The 16862-nt window shown below is 49.9% G+C and overlaps 1 protein-coding gene across 12 annotated transcripts in view; it reads left to right on the top strand.

Moving 5' to 3' along the window:
* Positions 1–16862, top strand: part of ASXL2 (ASXL transcriptional regulator 2) — a 245057-nt gene that overhangs the window by 186321 nt on the left and 41874 nt on the right. For all 12 annotated transcript variants that reach the window (XM_050948704.1, XM_050948702.1, XM_050948703.1 and 9 more), the window contains one exon: positions 3003–3118. In XM_050948704.1, coding sequence (XP_050804661.1) covers positions 3003–3118 — 116 coding nt within the window. The remainder of the gene's footprint in view (positions 1–3002; positions 3119–16862) is intronic.

Genomic DNA, 16862 nt, shown 5'->3' on the forward strand with positions numbered 1-16862 from the left:
ACTTGTTGCTTTCTGTCTCCTAGCCAGTTTTTGATCCATGACAATACTTTGCCTCTCATCCATGACTACTTAGTTTCTTTAGTGGTAGCCATGTTAGTGTATATCCGCAAAAAAAATGAGGAGTACTAGTGGCACCTTAGAAACGAACAAATTTATTTGGGCATAAGCTTTCGTGGGCTAAAACCCACTTCATCAGATGCATGGAGTGGAAAATACAGTAAGAAGGTAGATAGATATATACACACACACACACACACAGAGAACATGAAAAGATGGATGTTGCCATACCCACTCTAACGAGACTAATCAATTAAGGTGGGCTATTATTAGCAGGAGAAAAAAAAACTTTAGTGATGATCAGGATGGCCCATTTCAACCAGTTGACAAGAAGGTGCAAGTAACAGTAGGGGGAAATTAGCATGGGGAAACAGTTTTCAGTTTGTATAATGACCCATCAACTCCCAGTCTTTATTCAAGCCTAATTTAATGGTGTCCCGTTTGCAAATTAATTCCAGTTCTGCAGTTTCTTGTTGGAGTCTGTTTTTTAAGTTTTTTCATTGAAGAATTGTGACTTTTAGGGCTGTAATTGAGGTTGAAGTGTTCTCCGACTGATTTTTGAATGTTATAATTCTTGACATCTGATTTGTGTCCATTTATTCTTTTGCACAGAGACTGTCCGGTTTGGCCAAAGTACATGGCAGAGGGGCATTGCTGGCGCATGATGGCATATATCATACTGGTAGATGTGCAGGTGAACAAGCCCCTGATGGTGTAGCTGATGTGATTAGGTCCTATGATGGTGTCCCTTGAATACATATGTGGGCAGAGTTGGCAATGGGCTTTGTTGCAAGGATAGGTCCTGGGTTAGTGTTTTTGGTGTGTGGTTGCTGGTGAGTATTTGCTTCAGGTTGGGGAGACAGGCCAGTCCTTGCTTACAGACAGCACCCAAGAAGCAATCATATTGTTTCTCTAAACTTTGTCCCATTGTGTCAATTGATCAGTTTTTAGGTAAATAGTTGAACTCCTCCATTATTATCATTTTGTTAGATTTTGTTGCATCTTTTGATCTCAGCACTGTCTGTTTCTTTTTCTTAATCTGGAGGCTTGAATCTGTGGGATCCTTTAGCTAAAGCACTACTGCCCTACTTCTTGTTTTTCCTGTGTAATTCTTAGTCAGGTATTACAGTATTGTATTGATATTTTTTTCTTTTGGTCATTCCACCATGTATCTGTAATGCCTATTATATCAAAATCCTTGTTCATTGAAAGGTATTCTAGTTCTTGTATTTTTGCTTTGAGTCTCATATTTTCACGTAGACATTTATAGTTTTTATTTTTGACCAGTTGGCTGTTTTTATTTAACTCTTTAATCTGACACCCTGCTGATTTCACAGAAGTTTTCTGTGGTCTTTTCTTGTCCTTGTTCTGCACCTGTTGTATTTTGCACCCCACCCTTTACTGGATTCATTTATCATTGTATTACCCATGTCCTGAACATGGTATCACTGAAGTGCTCCTTAACTCCTTATGGCTTTCTCACGTCATTCCAGTGATGGGCACCAATATTCATTCCTGCTCAGAGGCAAAACTCTGAGCAGGAATGACTGAAAATGAGCACAGAGCAGCATGGTAGGCAATACGGGTGGCTGTCTGCCCTGTAAATGACTTTGACTGTACTCTCATGGTGTTTGCTTTGAGTATCTTGGCTCAAGCAGGCGTGCACAAATCACATGATCTGCGGTGATTTAGGTCTCTGGAAATTGTCCCCATCCTGGTTTGTTTGTTGCAGTAAGAGCCCTTGCAAAGTCAAAATGACCTGTAGATTGAGGCCTTGTTTCATGTGGGGAGGTGGAATTCCTACAATTATGGAAAACCCTCTTCCGTTCCTGTAGAAGGCATTGCCACTTCAGTACTACTGTGGCATAGCTGCAGCACTGTACCTGTACCACTAGAGGGCCCATAGTGTAGAGGTGACCTGAAAGGGTTACAATAAAGGCTTCTTTTTTTCTCTCCAGGGCTGTGTATCTTCTTAGGGTGCAGGAGCGAGATTAGAATCATGTTCTTCCTTTAATCTCCATTTAGTCATCAGTGCTCCCCCTCTTAACTCAATGGCGGTGCAGAGTTTATATGATCATAAGATATGCTGTCATACAACATCATTATAAGACAGTGGTTCCCAGTCATTTGTGGGCTACTGTACCAGTTTGACCAGACTAAGACATCAATTATACTGGTCAGTACCCGCCACTTTCCTTTCAGTTGTGAATCAGCTAACCCAGCATAGTGTTTGAGCTACGCCAAACTGCCATCTTGTGGTCTTGAGAGTAGCCCAGGTTCTGTGGGGTTAGAGCACAAATAACCGAATAAGAGGTGGGCAGCAGAGGTACTCTAGGGCCCAGCACGGGGGCCCATCAGAAAGGGCTTGGTCCTGCTCCCATTGAAGTCAGTTGCCACCCCTCCATTGCCTTAACTGAGAGTAGAACTGGGCCAGCAGGTAGTGAGGGGAAGTCACAAAACCCTGAGGGGTGAGGACTGATACGTGTAGCACTAGTGTGGGAACCACAGTGTCAAACAGTGAAAAGAGGCAATTAACTGAGGCTGTGTAGTCCAGTGTTCAGAGCTAAGACGCTGGGAGGAAGGGAGGCTGCGGCCAGACACTGACTTGGTAGGCTACCTAGTCACTCACCCTCCAAGTGCCTTTGCTACCCCGGTTGGGGAGATGGAGTAAAAAAGCAGAAGCCTCTTCGGCGATAATCAGCTGCCAGTTCAACAATTGCTGCCCTGTGCTTTCCTGGAGAAATAAATGGAAAAAAATCCCCCAGATAAACAGTAACATCTCCTGGCTGTGCAGCATTCACAGATCCAGTGGGGGGCGATGCTGGGGTTGGTCTCTGAGCATGGGAAAGAGTGACTGCTGCTCTGGGGGCATGTAAGGGGTGGATTGTTTTCCCCACAGGCTGTATAATTATTTCTGAATTGTTTTTCTCTTTTTATTTCCCTAGTGCCATCTAGACTGTCACAGACATGCTCCCCGCCATCAGGCTGCCCGTCTCCTTCCATCCCAGCGGGTAAAGTCATCTCACCATCCCAGAAGCACAGCAAGAAGGCACTCAAACAGGTAAGTGGGATAGTCTGTGTGATCTAGTTCTGAGGGTACGTCTACACTACCCGCTGGATCGGTGAGTAGCGATCGATCTATCAGGGATTGATTTATCGCGTGTAAATAAATTGATCCCTGATCGCTCTCCCATTGACTGCTGAACTCCAGCTCGGCAAGAGGCGGAAGCAAAGTTGATGGGGGAGCAGCGGCTGTCAATCCCATGCCACAAGGATGCGAAGTAAGTGATTCTAAGTCCATCTAAGATATGCTGACTTCATCTACACTATTCTCGTAGCTGAAGTTGACCCCAGCCCCCTCCAGTGTAGACCAGGCTTGAGAGTCTAATAGTGAAGTCACTTTGCTAACTTTCGAAGGGAAACTCCAGTCTGCAGGGGCACAATTCAGGACCTTTCCTTCTATTTCACAGTAAGCAGTTTCACTGGGAGTGGCTCCTGCTGGAGGTTCTTCAAAATCCTGTGCCTTTGTCAGTCTTTATTATACTACAAAATAGCTGGTTGAAATTATTTTTAATTTGTGGGAGGCGGAGACATATTTACTTTACACTTAATCTGTTTTCATGATTGCCCTCAACTTTCCAGAGTCTGCTCCACAGGCCTTTTAGAGAAGCTCTGTATCAATGGCGACTCTGGGGGTTTGTTGCATTTTATTATTCTTCACATCCTAATTGTGTTGCATGCACAAATTCCCCCTGCTTATTCTGTGCATATTTTCACCTACAAGAAATTCCATAGTTCCATAGGCAGACTGCGAAGAGCTACAAAAGGATCTCTCAAAACTGGGTGACTGGGCAACAAAATGGCAGATGAAATTTAATGTTGATAAATGAAAAGTAATGCACATTAGAAAGCATAATCCCAACTATACATATAAAATGATGAGGTCTAACTTAGCTGTTATCACTCAAGAAAGAGATCTTGGAGTCATTGTGGGTAGTTCTCTGAAAACATCCACTCGATGTGCAGCGACAGTCAAAAAAACAAACAGACTGCTGGGAATAATTAAGAAAAGGATAGATAATAATAAAACAGAAAATATCATGTTGCCTCTATATAAATCCACGGTACTGCCACATCTTGAATACTATGTGCAGATGTGGTCGCCCCATCTCAAAAAAGATATATTGGAATTGGAAAAGGGTGAGAAATGGCAACAAAAATGATTAGGGGTATTGAACGGCTGCCATATGAGGAGAGATTAATAAGACTGGGACTTTTCAGCTTGGAAAAGAGATGGCTAAGGGGAGATATGATCGAGGTCTATAAAATCATGACTAGTGTGGAGGAAGTATATAAGGAAGTGTTGTTTACTACTACTAATAACACAAAAACTAGGAGTCACCAAATGAAATTAATAGTCAGCAGGTTTAAAACAAGCAAAAGGAAGTATTTCTTCACATAATGCGCAGTCAACCTGTGGAATCCTTTGCCATAGGACGTTGTGAAGGCCAAGACCACTTTATCATTACCTGTTCTGTTCATTCCCTCTGGGGCACCTGGCATTGGCCACTGTTGGAAGACAGGATACTGGGCTAGATGGACCTTTGGTTTGACCCGGTAGGACCATTCTTATGTTATAGTTCCTCTGAGTTTGTGTAAGGGTGAGACACAATGTTGGCATTGGGCTCCTGCTGTGGCCAGGGCTGACCTTATGGGTGGACTACATAGGCGACTGTCCAGGGCATCGTGGTCAAGAGGCTGCAGAAGGACTGTGCCCACCGAGGAGGCAATAAAGGGGGTTGTAGGGTGGGAGCTAGCTGCTAACATGCATTCCCTCTCTGCCCTCCTGCCGACAGCGATACCTGCAGCGCCACCGCCACTCCACCAGCTACCAGTCTGCTTGCTGTGCAGCTGCTTGGGGAGCAGTACTTAAAGGGTGCCAAAGAAAGTTCACCTGGGCACCATCTTCCCTAAGGCCGACCCTGGCTATGGCATTATGTGTGAGAGGGGACAGGTTACTTCCACTACTTGGGAATGACTTTGTCGTGCGTGTAGAGCAGCGGTTCCTAAAGTGTGGGTGAATACCCCCTTTTAATGGGGTTCCCAGGGCTCACTTTAGACTTGCAGGGGCCCAGGGCCGAAGCCCGGGCTTCACTGCCAGGGGCCAAAACCCAAGCCCTGGGGCTTGGGCTTTGGCCCCCTCCTGCCTGGTTTGGCAGAGCTTGGGCTTTGTCTTTGGACCCCCACCTGGGACAGTGGGGCTTGGGTGAGCTCAGGCTTCGGTTCCCTGTCCTGGGATCATGTCGTAATTTTTGTTTTCAGAAGGGGGTCGTGGTGCAATGAAGTTTGAGTATTGCTGATGTAGAGTGTCTATCACTTGTACCTCGTAAGGTGTTGCAGGTTTCTTCCAGACAAAGGACAAGCCGATGCCTCCAGCCAGGTGTCATCAGAGTTGATTGCCAATCGTATGTCACATATCCATTAATTTGTATTGGAGGGTGCAGGAACAGTTAAATTTTCATTCTAGCAAACACCTGCAGGGAAGCAACCAGCATGGAACTTAACTTCACCACCAGACTCCATGTCTTCTTCCTCACAGCTTGAATGAACTTTACTTTGGGAGGTGTGTTCATCCCACACAAGCCCTGAAGCGGCCAATTAACCTTTATAAGCAGCAAAGAATCCTGTGGCACCTTATAGACTAATAGACATTTTGGAGCATGAGCTTTCGTGGGTGAATACCCACTTCGTCCCATGCATCCGATGAAGTGGGTATTCACCCACGAAAGCTCGTGCTTCAAAACGTCTGTTAGTCTATAAGGTGCCACAGGATTCTTTGCTGCTTTCACAGATCCAGACCTACACGGCTACCCCTCTGATACTTAACCTTTATAGTTGCATCTGAAGGGAGGCCAAGGGATTTATACGCACTGGTTGCAGATGAAGCCCAGCTAGGCTAAGGAATATAAAGAGAAGACCTTTGTAATAGCAGAGGGCTACAGAGAGAGAATTTTCCTCCAGGGCGGATTGGCAGGTGCCCTGGAGGTTTTTCGCCTTCCCCTGCAGCGTGGGGCACGGGTCGCTTGCTGGTGGTTTCTCTGCAGCTTGAGGTCTTCAAACCATTTTTGAGGATTTCAATAACTCGGTCCTGGGATAGGGGTTGTTATAAAATTGGATGAGTGGGGTTCTGTGGCCTGCCTTGTGCAGGAGGTCAGACTAGATGATCAGATTGGTCCCTTCTGACCTATGAGTCTATGGGTCTATGAGTCTATGAGAGTCTGCAGCCACTCTTTTGGCACAGAAGTGGGAAGGGGAAAACTTTGGAGGAGAATGAGCTTTGGGGTCCTTGCCCTGGAAGAATTGTCAATCCCAAAGGACTTCTGGAGAAAGAAACCCTGGGAAGGCAGGATAGGAAGACTCCCAAGAAAACAGCAACAAGTACACCTTGGTGGCTGGTTACAGATCCCTGGGTTGGAACCCTGTGTAAAGAAAGGGCCTGGATTTCCCGTACCAGCACTGGCAAATAGCAAAGGACTGTTGGAGGTGCTGTCCGGAGAGGTGGTCCAACAAGACTTTGATACCCCGGAAGGGAGGGACTATATAATGAACTGGAGGAGTGAGTTGCAAAGAGAGCACTGTAGCGATGGAGTGACCATTGGCAGGGTGCGCCATTTGGGAAGTATCAGAGGGTAGCCGTGTTAGTCTGGATCTGTAAAAGCAGCAAAGAATCCTGTGGCACCTTATAGACTAACAGAGGTTTTGGAGCATGAGCTTTCGTGGGTGAATACCCACTTCCTCAGATGCATGTAATGGAAATATCCAGGGGCAGGTATATATATGTGTGCTAGCAAGCAAGCTAGAGATAACGAGGTCAGTTCAATCAGGGAGGATGAGGCCCTGTTCTAGCAGTTGAGGTGTGAAAACCAAGAGAGGAGAAACTGGTTCTGTAATTGGCAAGCCATTCACAGTCTTTGTTCAATCCTGAGCTGATGGTGTCAAATTTGCAGATGAACTGAAGCTCAGCAGTTTCTCTTTGAAGTCTGGTCCTGAAGTTTTTTTGCTGCAGGATGGCCACCTTAAGGTCTGCTATAGTGTGGCCCGGGAGGTTGAAGTGCTCTCCTACAGGTTTTTGTATATTGCCATTCCTAATGTCTGATTTGGGAAGGAAGCTGCTATGCAACAACTGGCCAGGAGGCGGCACTCATGTGGTGAGTGGAGCCCGTCAAGGGATAACCTTCAGAAGAATCCATTTCAAAAGTTCACTGGACTATAAAAGACAGAACAAGGAACCCCAAGTTCTTCTTCGAGTGATTGCTTATATTCATTCCAGGTAGGTGTGCGCGCCGTGCGTGCACGTTTGCCGGAAACTTTTTTACCCTAGCAACTCCAGTGGGCTGGCAGGTCGCCCCCTAGAGTGGCGCCACTATGGCACTTGATATATACCCCTGCCAGCCCGCCCGCTCCTCAGTTCCTTCTTACCGCCGTGTCGGTTGCTGGAACTGTGGAGTGCGGCTTGCTGTCCTCCACGTACCTAGCTCTCTTGTACACTGTTCGTAGTCGTAGTTGTAAATAGTTTTACAGACAGTTTAAAGTAGTATATTAGTTAGTTGTTTATTGTATATACTCCGATCGGCCCGGAGACATGAACGCTCGCGCTCGGGGCGCCGCTCGCAATCCCGGCACCGTTCTCCTCGGCGGTACCGGTTGCACTCGCGGCGCCGATCAGCATCTGCACGGTCCCGGTCTGGCTCCTCTTACCACCGGCACCGAGACTCTAGGAGCCGTTCACCTCGGCGTTCAGCTCCTCGGTCGACCTCCTGGCACCGAGCCGGTGGTAGGTCCCGATCCCGGTCGACCTCCCGGCACCGCGTCGGTGGCAGGTCCTGGTCCCCACTGCCATCCCGGCACCGCGCTGAACGAAGATCGCGGTCCCGCTCTCGGCACCGACCTCGAGGCAGATCCCGATCTGGATCCCGGCACCGACTACCACGCCGTTCCCGGTCCCAATCCCGGCACCGGTACGGCTCACGGTACCGATCCTCGGCACCGAGGAGATCGTCGGCGTCGGCATATAGAGAGGTCTATCAAACTGGCTCAGCGCCTCCGTGGCCTTCAAGGGAACCATCCGTGTCCTCTCAGGCAGAGAGCGCCTATACGCTGGGCCAGGACAGACACTCGGCCCTGTTTCAGGACCCTCCACCTCAGGAACAAGGGCCTCAACAGTGGGGGTTTTGGACCCCATGGGCGTACTGCCAAGCCCAGGGTCCGCAACATATCACTCCCCGCCCTGCGGCGGAACGCAGGCCACCAGAGGCAACGGTGTCTAGACCCCCTTCCTCCCCGGAAGCAGAAGACAGGTCCAGCCACCAGGACCCAGAGCTCCCTCCAGTGACGGAGGTGCAGCCCCAGACAGACCCCCCCCTAGATGCTCTGTTGCCAGGGGTTTCCTCGTCGTCTTCCCCTGATGAGGCAGTGGCGGGTACCTCGTCCTCCAGCCCTCTCCCTCTAGATCTTAGGGCACACCAGGACCTCCTCCGACACGTGGCACAAAACCTGGACATTCAAGCAGAGGAGGCCTCTGAAATCGAGGACCCTGTGGTGAGCATCCTCTCTGCCGATGCGCCCACTAGAGTGGCCCTGCCTTTCATCAAGTCTATTCAGGCCAACGCCGCTACCATCTGGCAGTCACCGGCCTCCATCCCTCCGACCGCTCGAGGAGTGGAAAGGAAGTACATGGCCCCCTCGAAGGGCTATGAATACCTGCACGTTCACCCGACACCCTGCTCCCTTGTGGTCCAGTCGGTGAACGACAGGGAGCGCCATGGTCAAGAGGCCCCGGCGCCCAAGTCTAAGGAGGCGAGGCGGATGGACCTCCTGGGCCGCAAGGTCTATTCAGCGGGGGCGCTACAGCTCAGGGTCTCGAACCAGCAGGCCCTCCTTAGCCGCTTCTCCTTTAACTCTTGGGCGGGAAAATTTGCAGAGCTGTTACCGCAGGACGCGCGTCAGGAGTTTACCACCATTCTGGATGAGGGCAAAAAGATAGCGAGGACCTCGCTACAAGCCTCCTTAGATGCTGCGGACTCGGCCGCTCGGACCCTTGCCTCGGGGCTTACGATGCGCCGCATTTCCTGGCTTCAGGTCTCTGGCCTTCCGCCAGAGCTCCAGCATACTATCCAGGACCTCCCCTTCGAAGGCCAGGGCCTGTTTTCTGCTAAGACAGACCCCAAACTAAAGGACCTTAAAGACAATAGGGTCATAATACGGTCTTTGGGGATGCATACGCCTGTGACACAGCGCAGGCCATTCCAGCAGCAGAACCAACAGCAGCAGCGTCGGCCGTATCCTCAGTTCCGTCCGCGGCAGGACCTCACTAGGCGCCGCGGCAGGAACAACCGACGCAGACAGTCGGGTGGCCAAACGGGGCAAAACCAAGGCTCCGCCAAGGCCCCTCCTGGACCCAAGCCTTCATTTTGAAGGTGCGCCCGAGGGCGCAGTACCAGTTTCCCCTCCGGATCCTTCCCCGCAGTTTTCCAACCGTCTTTCATTTTTCCTCCCGGCGTGGACCCAAATAACATCGGACTGTTGGGTCTTGCGCACTGTGCAGGCCGGTTATCGCCTGCAGTTTTCATCGCCCCCCCCCCCACCACCACCCTCGTCCCTCTTCAGGGACCCCTCTCACGAGCAATTCCTCCGTCAGGAGATGCAGACGCTCCTCGTCAAGGGAGCCATAGAGGAGGTTCCAGAGAGTGAGAAGGGCAAGGGGTTTTATTCCCGCTACTTTCTAATCCCCAAGTCCAAGGGGGGCCTCAGGCCTATCCTCGACCTGCGGGAACTCAACAAGTATATGGTAAAGTTGAAGTTCCATATGGTATCCCTTGGAACCATCATCCCATCCCTGGATCCCGGAGACTGGTACGCCGCCCTCGACATGCAGGACGCTTACTTCCATATCGCCATATCCCCCCAGCACAGGCGTTTCCTCCGCTTTGTGGTCAACCGCCAACATTATCAATTTGCGGTCCTCCCATTTGGCCTCTCTACGGCCCCGAGGGTGTTCACGAAATGCATGGCAGTCGTCGTCGCATACCTTCAGCGCGGCCACATTCACGTGTTCCCCTACCTCGACGACTGGCTGATCCGGGGCACATCGGAGCTGCAGGTCCGCGACCACGTCCTCAGGATCAGCAGCCTCTTTGCTGCCCTAGGCCTCGTGATCAACGTGGACAAGTCTACTCTGCTCCCCACGCAGAGGATAGAGTTCATCAGGGCCGTTCTGGACTGTACCCTAGCCAGGGCCTTGCTTCCCTTGCCCAGGTTCCAGTCGCTGTCGGCCATCATTCTGCGCTTGCAGGCGGCCCCGCTGACCTCTCTAAGACCATGTGTGGCCCTCCTGGGACATATGGCGGCCTGTACGTTCGTGACAGCGTATGCCCGACTCCGCATGAGGCCTCTTCAATCTTGGCTCATCGCGCAGTACCGGCCGGCCAGACATTCGTTGGACACAGTTGTCACCGTTCCCCAAAGGGTACTGGACTCCCTTCGGTGGTGGCTGGACCAGTCCGTAGTCTGTGCGGGGCTCCCATTCCATCCGCCCCAGCCCTCGGCATCCCTGACTACGGACGCCTCAGATCTGGGCTGGGGGGCGCACTGCGGCGCCCGAAGAACTCAGGGCCTGTGGACCCCTCAGGAGCTGGACCTCCACATCAACATACGGGAGTTGAGAGCGGTCAGTCTTGCTTGTCAAGCGTTCGTCCATCACCTTCAAGGTCGTTGTGTCGCGGTGTTCACCGACAACACGACGACCATGTTCTACATCAACAAGCAGGGCGGCACTAGGTCCTCTCCCCTATGTCTCGAGGCGATGCGTCTCTGGGAGTTTTGTATAGCCCATGCCGTTCACCTTTCCGCCTCCTATCTCCCGGGAGTACGAAACACTCTAGCGGATCGACTGAGCAGGTCCTTCCACTCGCACGAGTGGTCCCTCCGCCCAGACGTCGCCCTCTCACTCTTCCAGAGGTGGGATCGTCCCCGGATGGACCTCTTCGCATCCAGGGAGAACAGGAAATGTCGAACATTCTGCTCCTTTCAGGGTCGGGAGCCCGGGTCTATAGCGGATGCCTTCCTGATCCCATGGGCGACCCACCTGTTTTACGCGTTCCCTCCCGTTCCGCTGATACACAGGGTCCTCCTCAAGGTGCGCAGAGACAGAGCTCGTGTGATTCTGATAGCTCCAGCGTGGGCCAGACAACAGTGGTACCCCATGTTGCTGGACCTCTCAGTAGCCAACCCAGTTGCCCTGCCCCTTCATCCGAACCTGATCACCCAGGACCACGGCAGGCTCTGTCACCCGGACCTTCGGTCTCTGCACCTTATGGCATGGCTCCTGCGTGGTTGACAGGCTCCGAGTTACACTGCTCTACCCCGGTTTGGGAGGTTCTCCTGGGCAGTAGAAAGCCTTCCACCAGGGCTACTTACTCGGCTAAGTGGAAGCGTTTCTCCTGTTGGTGTTCGGAGAAAGGTCTTCTCCCTATGGAGATTCCCATCACCACTATTCTGGACTACCTCTGGTCCCTCAAGGCCCAGGGTCTGGCGTTGTCATCCCTTCGGGTTCACCTAGCGGCTATCTCCACGTTTCATCCTGGAGGGGACGGACGTTCCGTCTTCTCCCACCCTATGGTGGCGAGATTCCTGAAGGGACTGGAACGTCTCTATCCACAGATCCGCCCTCCTGCCCCTTCATGGGATCTCAACCTGGTCCTAACTCGGCTCATGGGTCCTCCATTTGAGCCATTAGCTACTTGCTCCCTGCTCTATCTGTCATGGAAGACCGCCTTCCTAGTGGCCATCACCTCAGCTAGACGGGTGTCGGAACTACGGGCCCTCACAGTAGATCCCCCTTATACGGTCTTCCATAAAGACAAGGTGCAGCTGAGACCACACCCTGCCTTTCTTCCCAAGGTGGTCTCAGCTTTCCACATTAACCAGGAGATCTTCCTCCCCGTCTTTTTCCCAAAGCCCCATTCGTCCCGCAGGGAGCAACAGCTCCACTTGCTAGATGTCCGTCGGGCGCTAGCATTTTATGTGGACAGGACCAAACCATTCCGCAAGTCCCCCCAGTTATTCGTGGCAGTAGCGGACCGGGTCAAGGGACTACCGATTTCCTCGCAGAGGATATCTTCCTGGGTTACCTCCTGTATCAGGACCTGTTATGACCTGGCCCACGTTCCGATGGGCCGTGTGACTGCTCACTCCACCAGAGCACAGGCATCATCACTGGCTTTCCTTGCCCGCGTGCCGATCCAAGACATTTGTAGGGCGGCGACCTGGTCATCGGTCCACACATTCACTTCCCATTACGCCCTGGTTCAGCAGTCCAGAGATGATGCGGCCTTTGGCTCTGCAGTGCTCCAGGCCGCGACTTCTCACTCCGACCCCACCGCCTAGGTAAGGCTTGGGATTCACCTATCTGGAATGGATATGAGCAAGCACTCGAAGAAGAAAAGACGGTTACTCACCTTGTAACTGGTGTTCTTCGAGATGTGTTGCTCATATCCATTCCACACCCGCCCTCCTTCCCCACTGTCAGAGTAGCCGGCAAGAAGGAACTGAGGAGCGGGCAGGCCAGCAGGGTTATGTATCAAGTGCCATAGTGGCGCCACTCTAGGGGGCGACCTGCCGGCCCACTGGAGTTGCTAGGGTAAAAAAGTTTCCGGCAAACGTGCACGCACGGCGCGCACACCTACCTGGAATGGATATGAGCAACACATCTCGAAGAACACCAGTTACAAGGTGAGTAACCGTCTTTTACCTTTCACCTACGAAAACAAAGGAACCAAGTACTTTGGACTTTGTAGGTGATCATGACTAAGGGGTGGTTACCCATCTTGCTGGAAGAAAGTGGTAAGAATCTTACTTTGAACCAAGACTGTAGTTTTGTTCAGTCTTAGTCACTAGAAAACATATTTTACTTGTTTTTTGTAACCCTTTATAACTTTATTCCTACTTGTTTATTACAATCCTATCTCCTTTTGTTAATAAACCTGTTTTACTTTTAATCTAAATCAAACTGTGCTGTTTTTGAATCAAAGTGATTGTTCACTCCAGTTAAAGTGATAAGTTGTGCATTTTGGCTCTGTAGAGGAGCAAACAAACCTGATTCCTCCAGTGCTACCCTACGGTCCTTGGGAGTGTGCACCTCTGCAGTCTTCAGCCGCAGCAGTGTCATCCGCAGTGCATGTTTGGCCTGCCTTTCTCTCCTCTGAGGCAACAGGACTACCCTAGAAAAGGGGATAGCCCTCACAAAGGCTTGGGGGTCAGCCACTCCAGCCACCCTCCCCCAGAGTCCTCCAAGCAACCATTTTCACTTGGTCGAGAGCACTGTTCCAGCTGTTGCTCCTCTGTCCTCATCTCCCCCTTCTGGGACAGGCTGACCTGCTTTCACAGGCTTGGGGATCGATCACTACCAACAGCTGGGTCCTAAACATCGGCAGATTGGATTATGCCATCCAATTCCTCTCCACTCCTCCCTCACCATCCCTCTTCAGGAACCCCTCTCATGAGATACTGCTCCTTGAGCAGGTCTGCTCTCTGCTGGCTTTGGGAGGGGTGGAGGAGTTTCTGCTGGAACAGCAGGGTCTCAGCTTCTACTCCTGATACTTTCTGGTACCCAAATTCAAGGAAGGCATCCAACCCATCCTCGACCTTCTTGGCCTCAACAAATATATCACATATATGAAGTTCCAAATGGTGACTGTCAGCTATTCTCCCTGCGTTGTCTCAGAATGACTGGTTTGGTGCTCTGGACCTTCAGAACGCCTACTTTCATATGTGATTCTGCCAAGCCACAGAAAGTTCCTTCAATCCATCATGGCGGAATGCCACTTGCAGTGCACAGTGCTTCCATTCGGCCTCTTTTCTGCCCTCGTTTCCTCCCCCCCCCGCAAGTTTTTAACAAATGTGTGGTCATTGTTATGGCATATCTCACAAATAAGGGAATTCAAATTTTCCCATATCTGGATGACTGGTTACTGAAAGGCAGATCGAGAGAGGAAGTTCTTGCTCACGTTGGCACCACAGTGTGCTTGCTCAAATGTCTGGGTCTCATTCTAAACACCAAGAAATCAACCTTGGCTCTTGCTCAAAAAATCAAGTTCATTGGGGCCGTATTAGATTCCATGATGTCCAAAGGATTTCTGGTGACCAACCATTTCCAGACAGTTCTCCACCTTTGCCTTTATCTACTGGGTCAGCCTTCTATGACAGTTTGGACATAACTGAGGCTCTTCAGCCACATGTCTGCTTGCATGCAGGTGGTCCAGTTTGCAACATTGTGCCTTACTCCCTTCAAATGTGGCTCAGGATGGTTTACCATCCTACTCTTCGCTCTCTAGACAGACGTGTTCATTTTCCTCCACTGGTCCTGGACTCCTGGCAGTAGTGGATGTGTCCAGAGGCATTCCCTTTGTCCAGACCTCACCAACCAAGTTGATTGTTACTAACGCCTCCTTGATAAGTTAGAGGGCACACTGATCAGAGCAGGAGGCCTCACTCCATATAAATGTGCTGGAACTTTAGGCCATCTGTAATGCACGTCACGCTTTTTGGGACAATATTAGAGTGTCAGTAGTTCACGTACCTACTGACAATATCACCATGATGTAGTATGTGTACAAACAAGGGGGAACACGCTCCAGGTTGCTCCGCCTAGAGGCGATCAAGCTGTGGCAGTTCTGCATCAAGGAGAACATTACTCCAATAGCCATTTGCTTACTCAGGGTTCAGAATCATCTTGCAGACCATCTCAGCCGGTATTTTCCTGAGTTGCAAGTGGTCTTTAAAGTCAAGCATCCCCCAGGTCATCTTCATAGTTTGGGGCATCCCAATGATGAACCTGTTTTCTTCAAGGGACAACAGAAAATTTTGTCTGTCTGGCTCTCAAGGTGGCATCAGTCCAGGCTCCCTGTCCAGACCTTTCCACCTCAGCTGGCAGTAAGCTGTCCTCTGTGTCTTTCCACTGATCCCAGTCATAGACTCATAGACTCTAGGACTGGAAGGGACCTCGAGAGGTCATCGAGTCCAGTCCCCTGCCCTCATGGCAGGACCAAATAATGTCTAGACCATCCCTGATAGACATTTATCTAACCTACTCTTAAATATCTCCAGAGATGGAGATTCCACAACTTCCCTAGGCAATCTATTCCAGTGTTTAACTACCCTGACAGTTAGGAACTTTTTCCTAATGTCCAACCTAAATCTCCCTTGCTGCAGTTTAAGCCCATTGTTTCTTGTTCTGTCATTGGAGGCTAAGGTGAACAAGTTTTCTCCCTCCTCCTGATGACACCCTTTTAGATACCTGAAAACTGCTATCATGTCCCCTCTCAGTCTTCTCTTTTCCAAACTAAACAAACCCAATTCCTTCAGCCTTCCTTCATAGGTCATGTTCTCAAGACCTTTAATCATTCTTGTTGCTCTTCTCTGGACCCTCTCCAATTTCTCCACATCTTTCTTGAAATGCGGTGCCCAGAACTGGACACAATACTCCAGCTGAGGCCTAACCAGCGCAGAGTAAAGCGGAAGAATGACTTCTCGTGTCTTGTTTACAACACACCTGTTAATGCATCCCAGAATCATGTTTGCTTTTTTTGCAACAGTATCACACTGTTGACTCATATTCAGCTTGTGGTCCACTATGACCCCTAGATCTCTTTCTGCCATACTCCTTCCTAGACAGTCTCTTCTCATTCTGTATGTGTGAAACTGATTGTTCCTTCCTAAGTGGAGCACTTTGCATTTATCTTTATTGAACTTCATCCTGTTTACCTCAGACCATTTCTCCAACTTGTCCAGATCATTTTGAATTTTGACCCTGTCCTCCAAAGCAGTTGCAATCCCTCCCAGTTTGGTATCGTCCGCAAACTTAATAAGCGTACTTTCTATGCCAACATCTAAATCGTTGATGAAGATATTGAACAGAACCGGTCCCAAAACAGAACCCTGCGGAACCCCACTTGTTATACCTTTCCAGCAGGATTGGGAGCCATTAACAACTACTCTCTGAGTACGGTTATCCAGCCAGTTATGCACCCACCTTATAGTAGCCCCATCTAAATTGTACTTTCCTAGCTTATCTATAAGAATATCATGAGAGACTGTATCAAATGCCTTACTAAAGTCTAGGTATATCACATCCACCGCTTCTCCCTTATCCACAAGGCTCATTATCCTATCAAAGAACGCTATGAGATTAGTTTGACACGATTTGTTCTTTACAAATCCATGCTGGCTATTCCCTATCACCTTACCACCTTCCAAGTGTTTGCAGATGCTTTCTTTGATTACCTGCTCCATTATCTTCCCTGGCACAGAAGTTAAACTAACTGGTCTGTAGTTTCCTGGGTTGTTTTTATTTCCCTTTTTATAGATGGGCACTATATTTGCCCCCTTCCAGTCTTCTGGAATCTCCCCCGTCTCCCATGATTTCCCAAAGATAATAGCTAGAGGCTCAGATACCTCTTCCATTAACTCCTTGAGTATTCTAGGATGCATTTCATCAGGCCCTGGTGACTTGCAGGCATCTAACTTTTCTAAGTGATTTTTTACTTGCTCTTTCCTTATTTTCTCTTCTAAACCTACACTCTTCCCGTAAGCATTCACTATACTAGACATTCCTTCAGACTTCTCAGTGAAGACCGAAACAAAGAAGTCATTAAGCATCTCTGCCATTTCCAAGTCTCCCGTTACTGTTTCCCCCTCCTCATTGAGCAGTGGGCCTACCCTGTCCTTAGTCTTCCTCTTGCTTCTAATGT

The sequence above is a fragment of the Gopherus flavomarginatus genome, chromosome 4 (genome assembly GCF_025201925.1).
Source record: "Gopherus flavomarginatus isolate rGopFla2 chromosome 4, rGopFla2.mat.asm, whole genome shotgun sequence".
Classification (NCBI taxonomy): domain Eukaryota; kingdom Metazoa; phylum Chordata; order Testudines; family Testudinidae; genus Gopherus; species Gopherus flavomarginatus.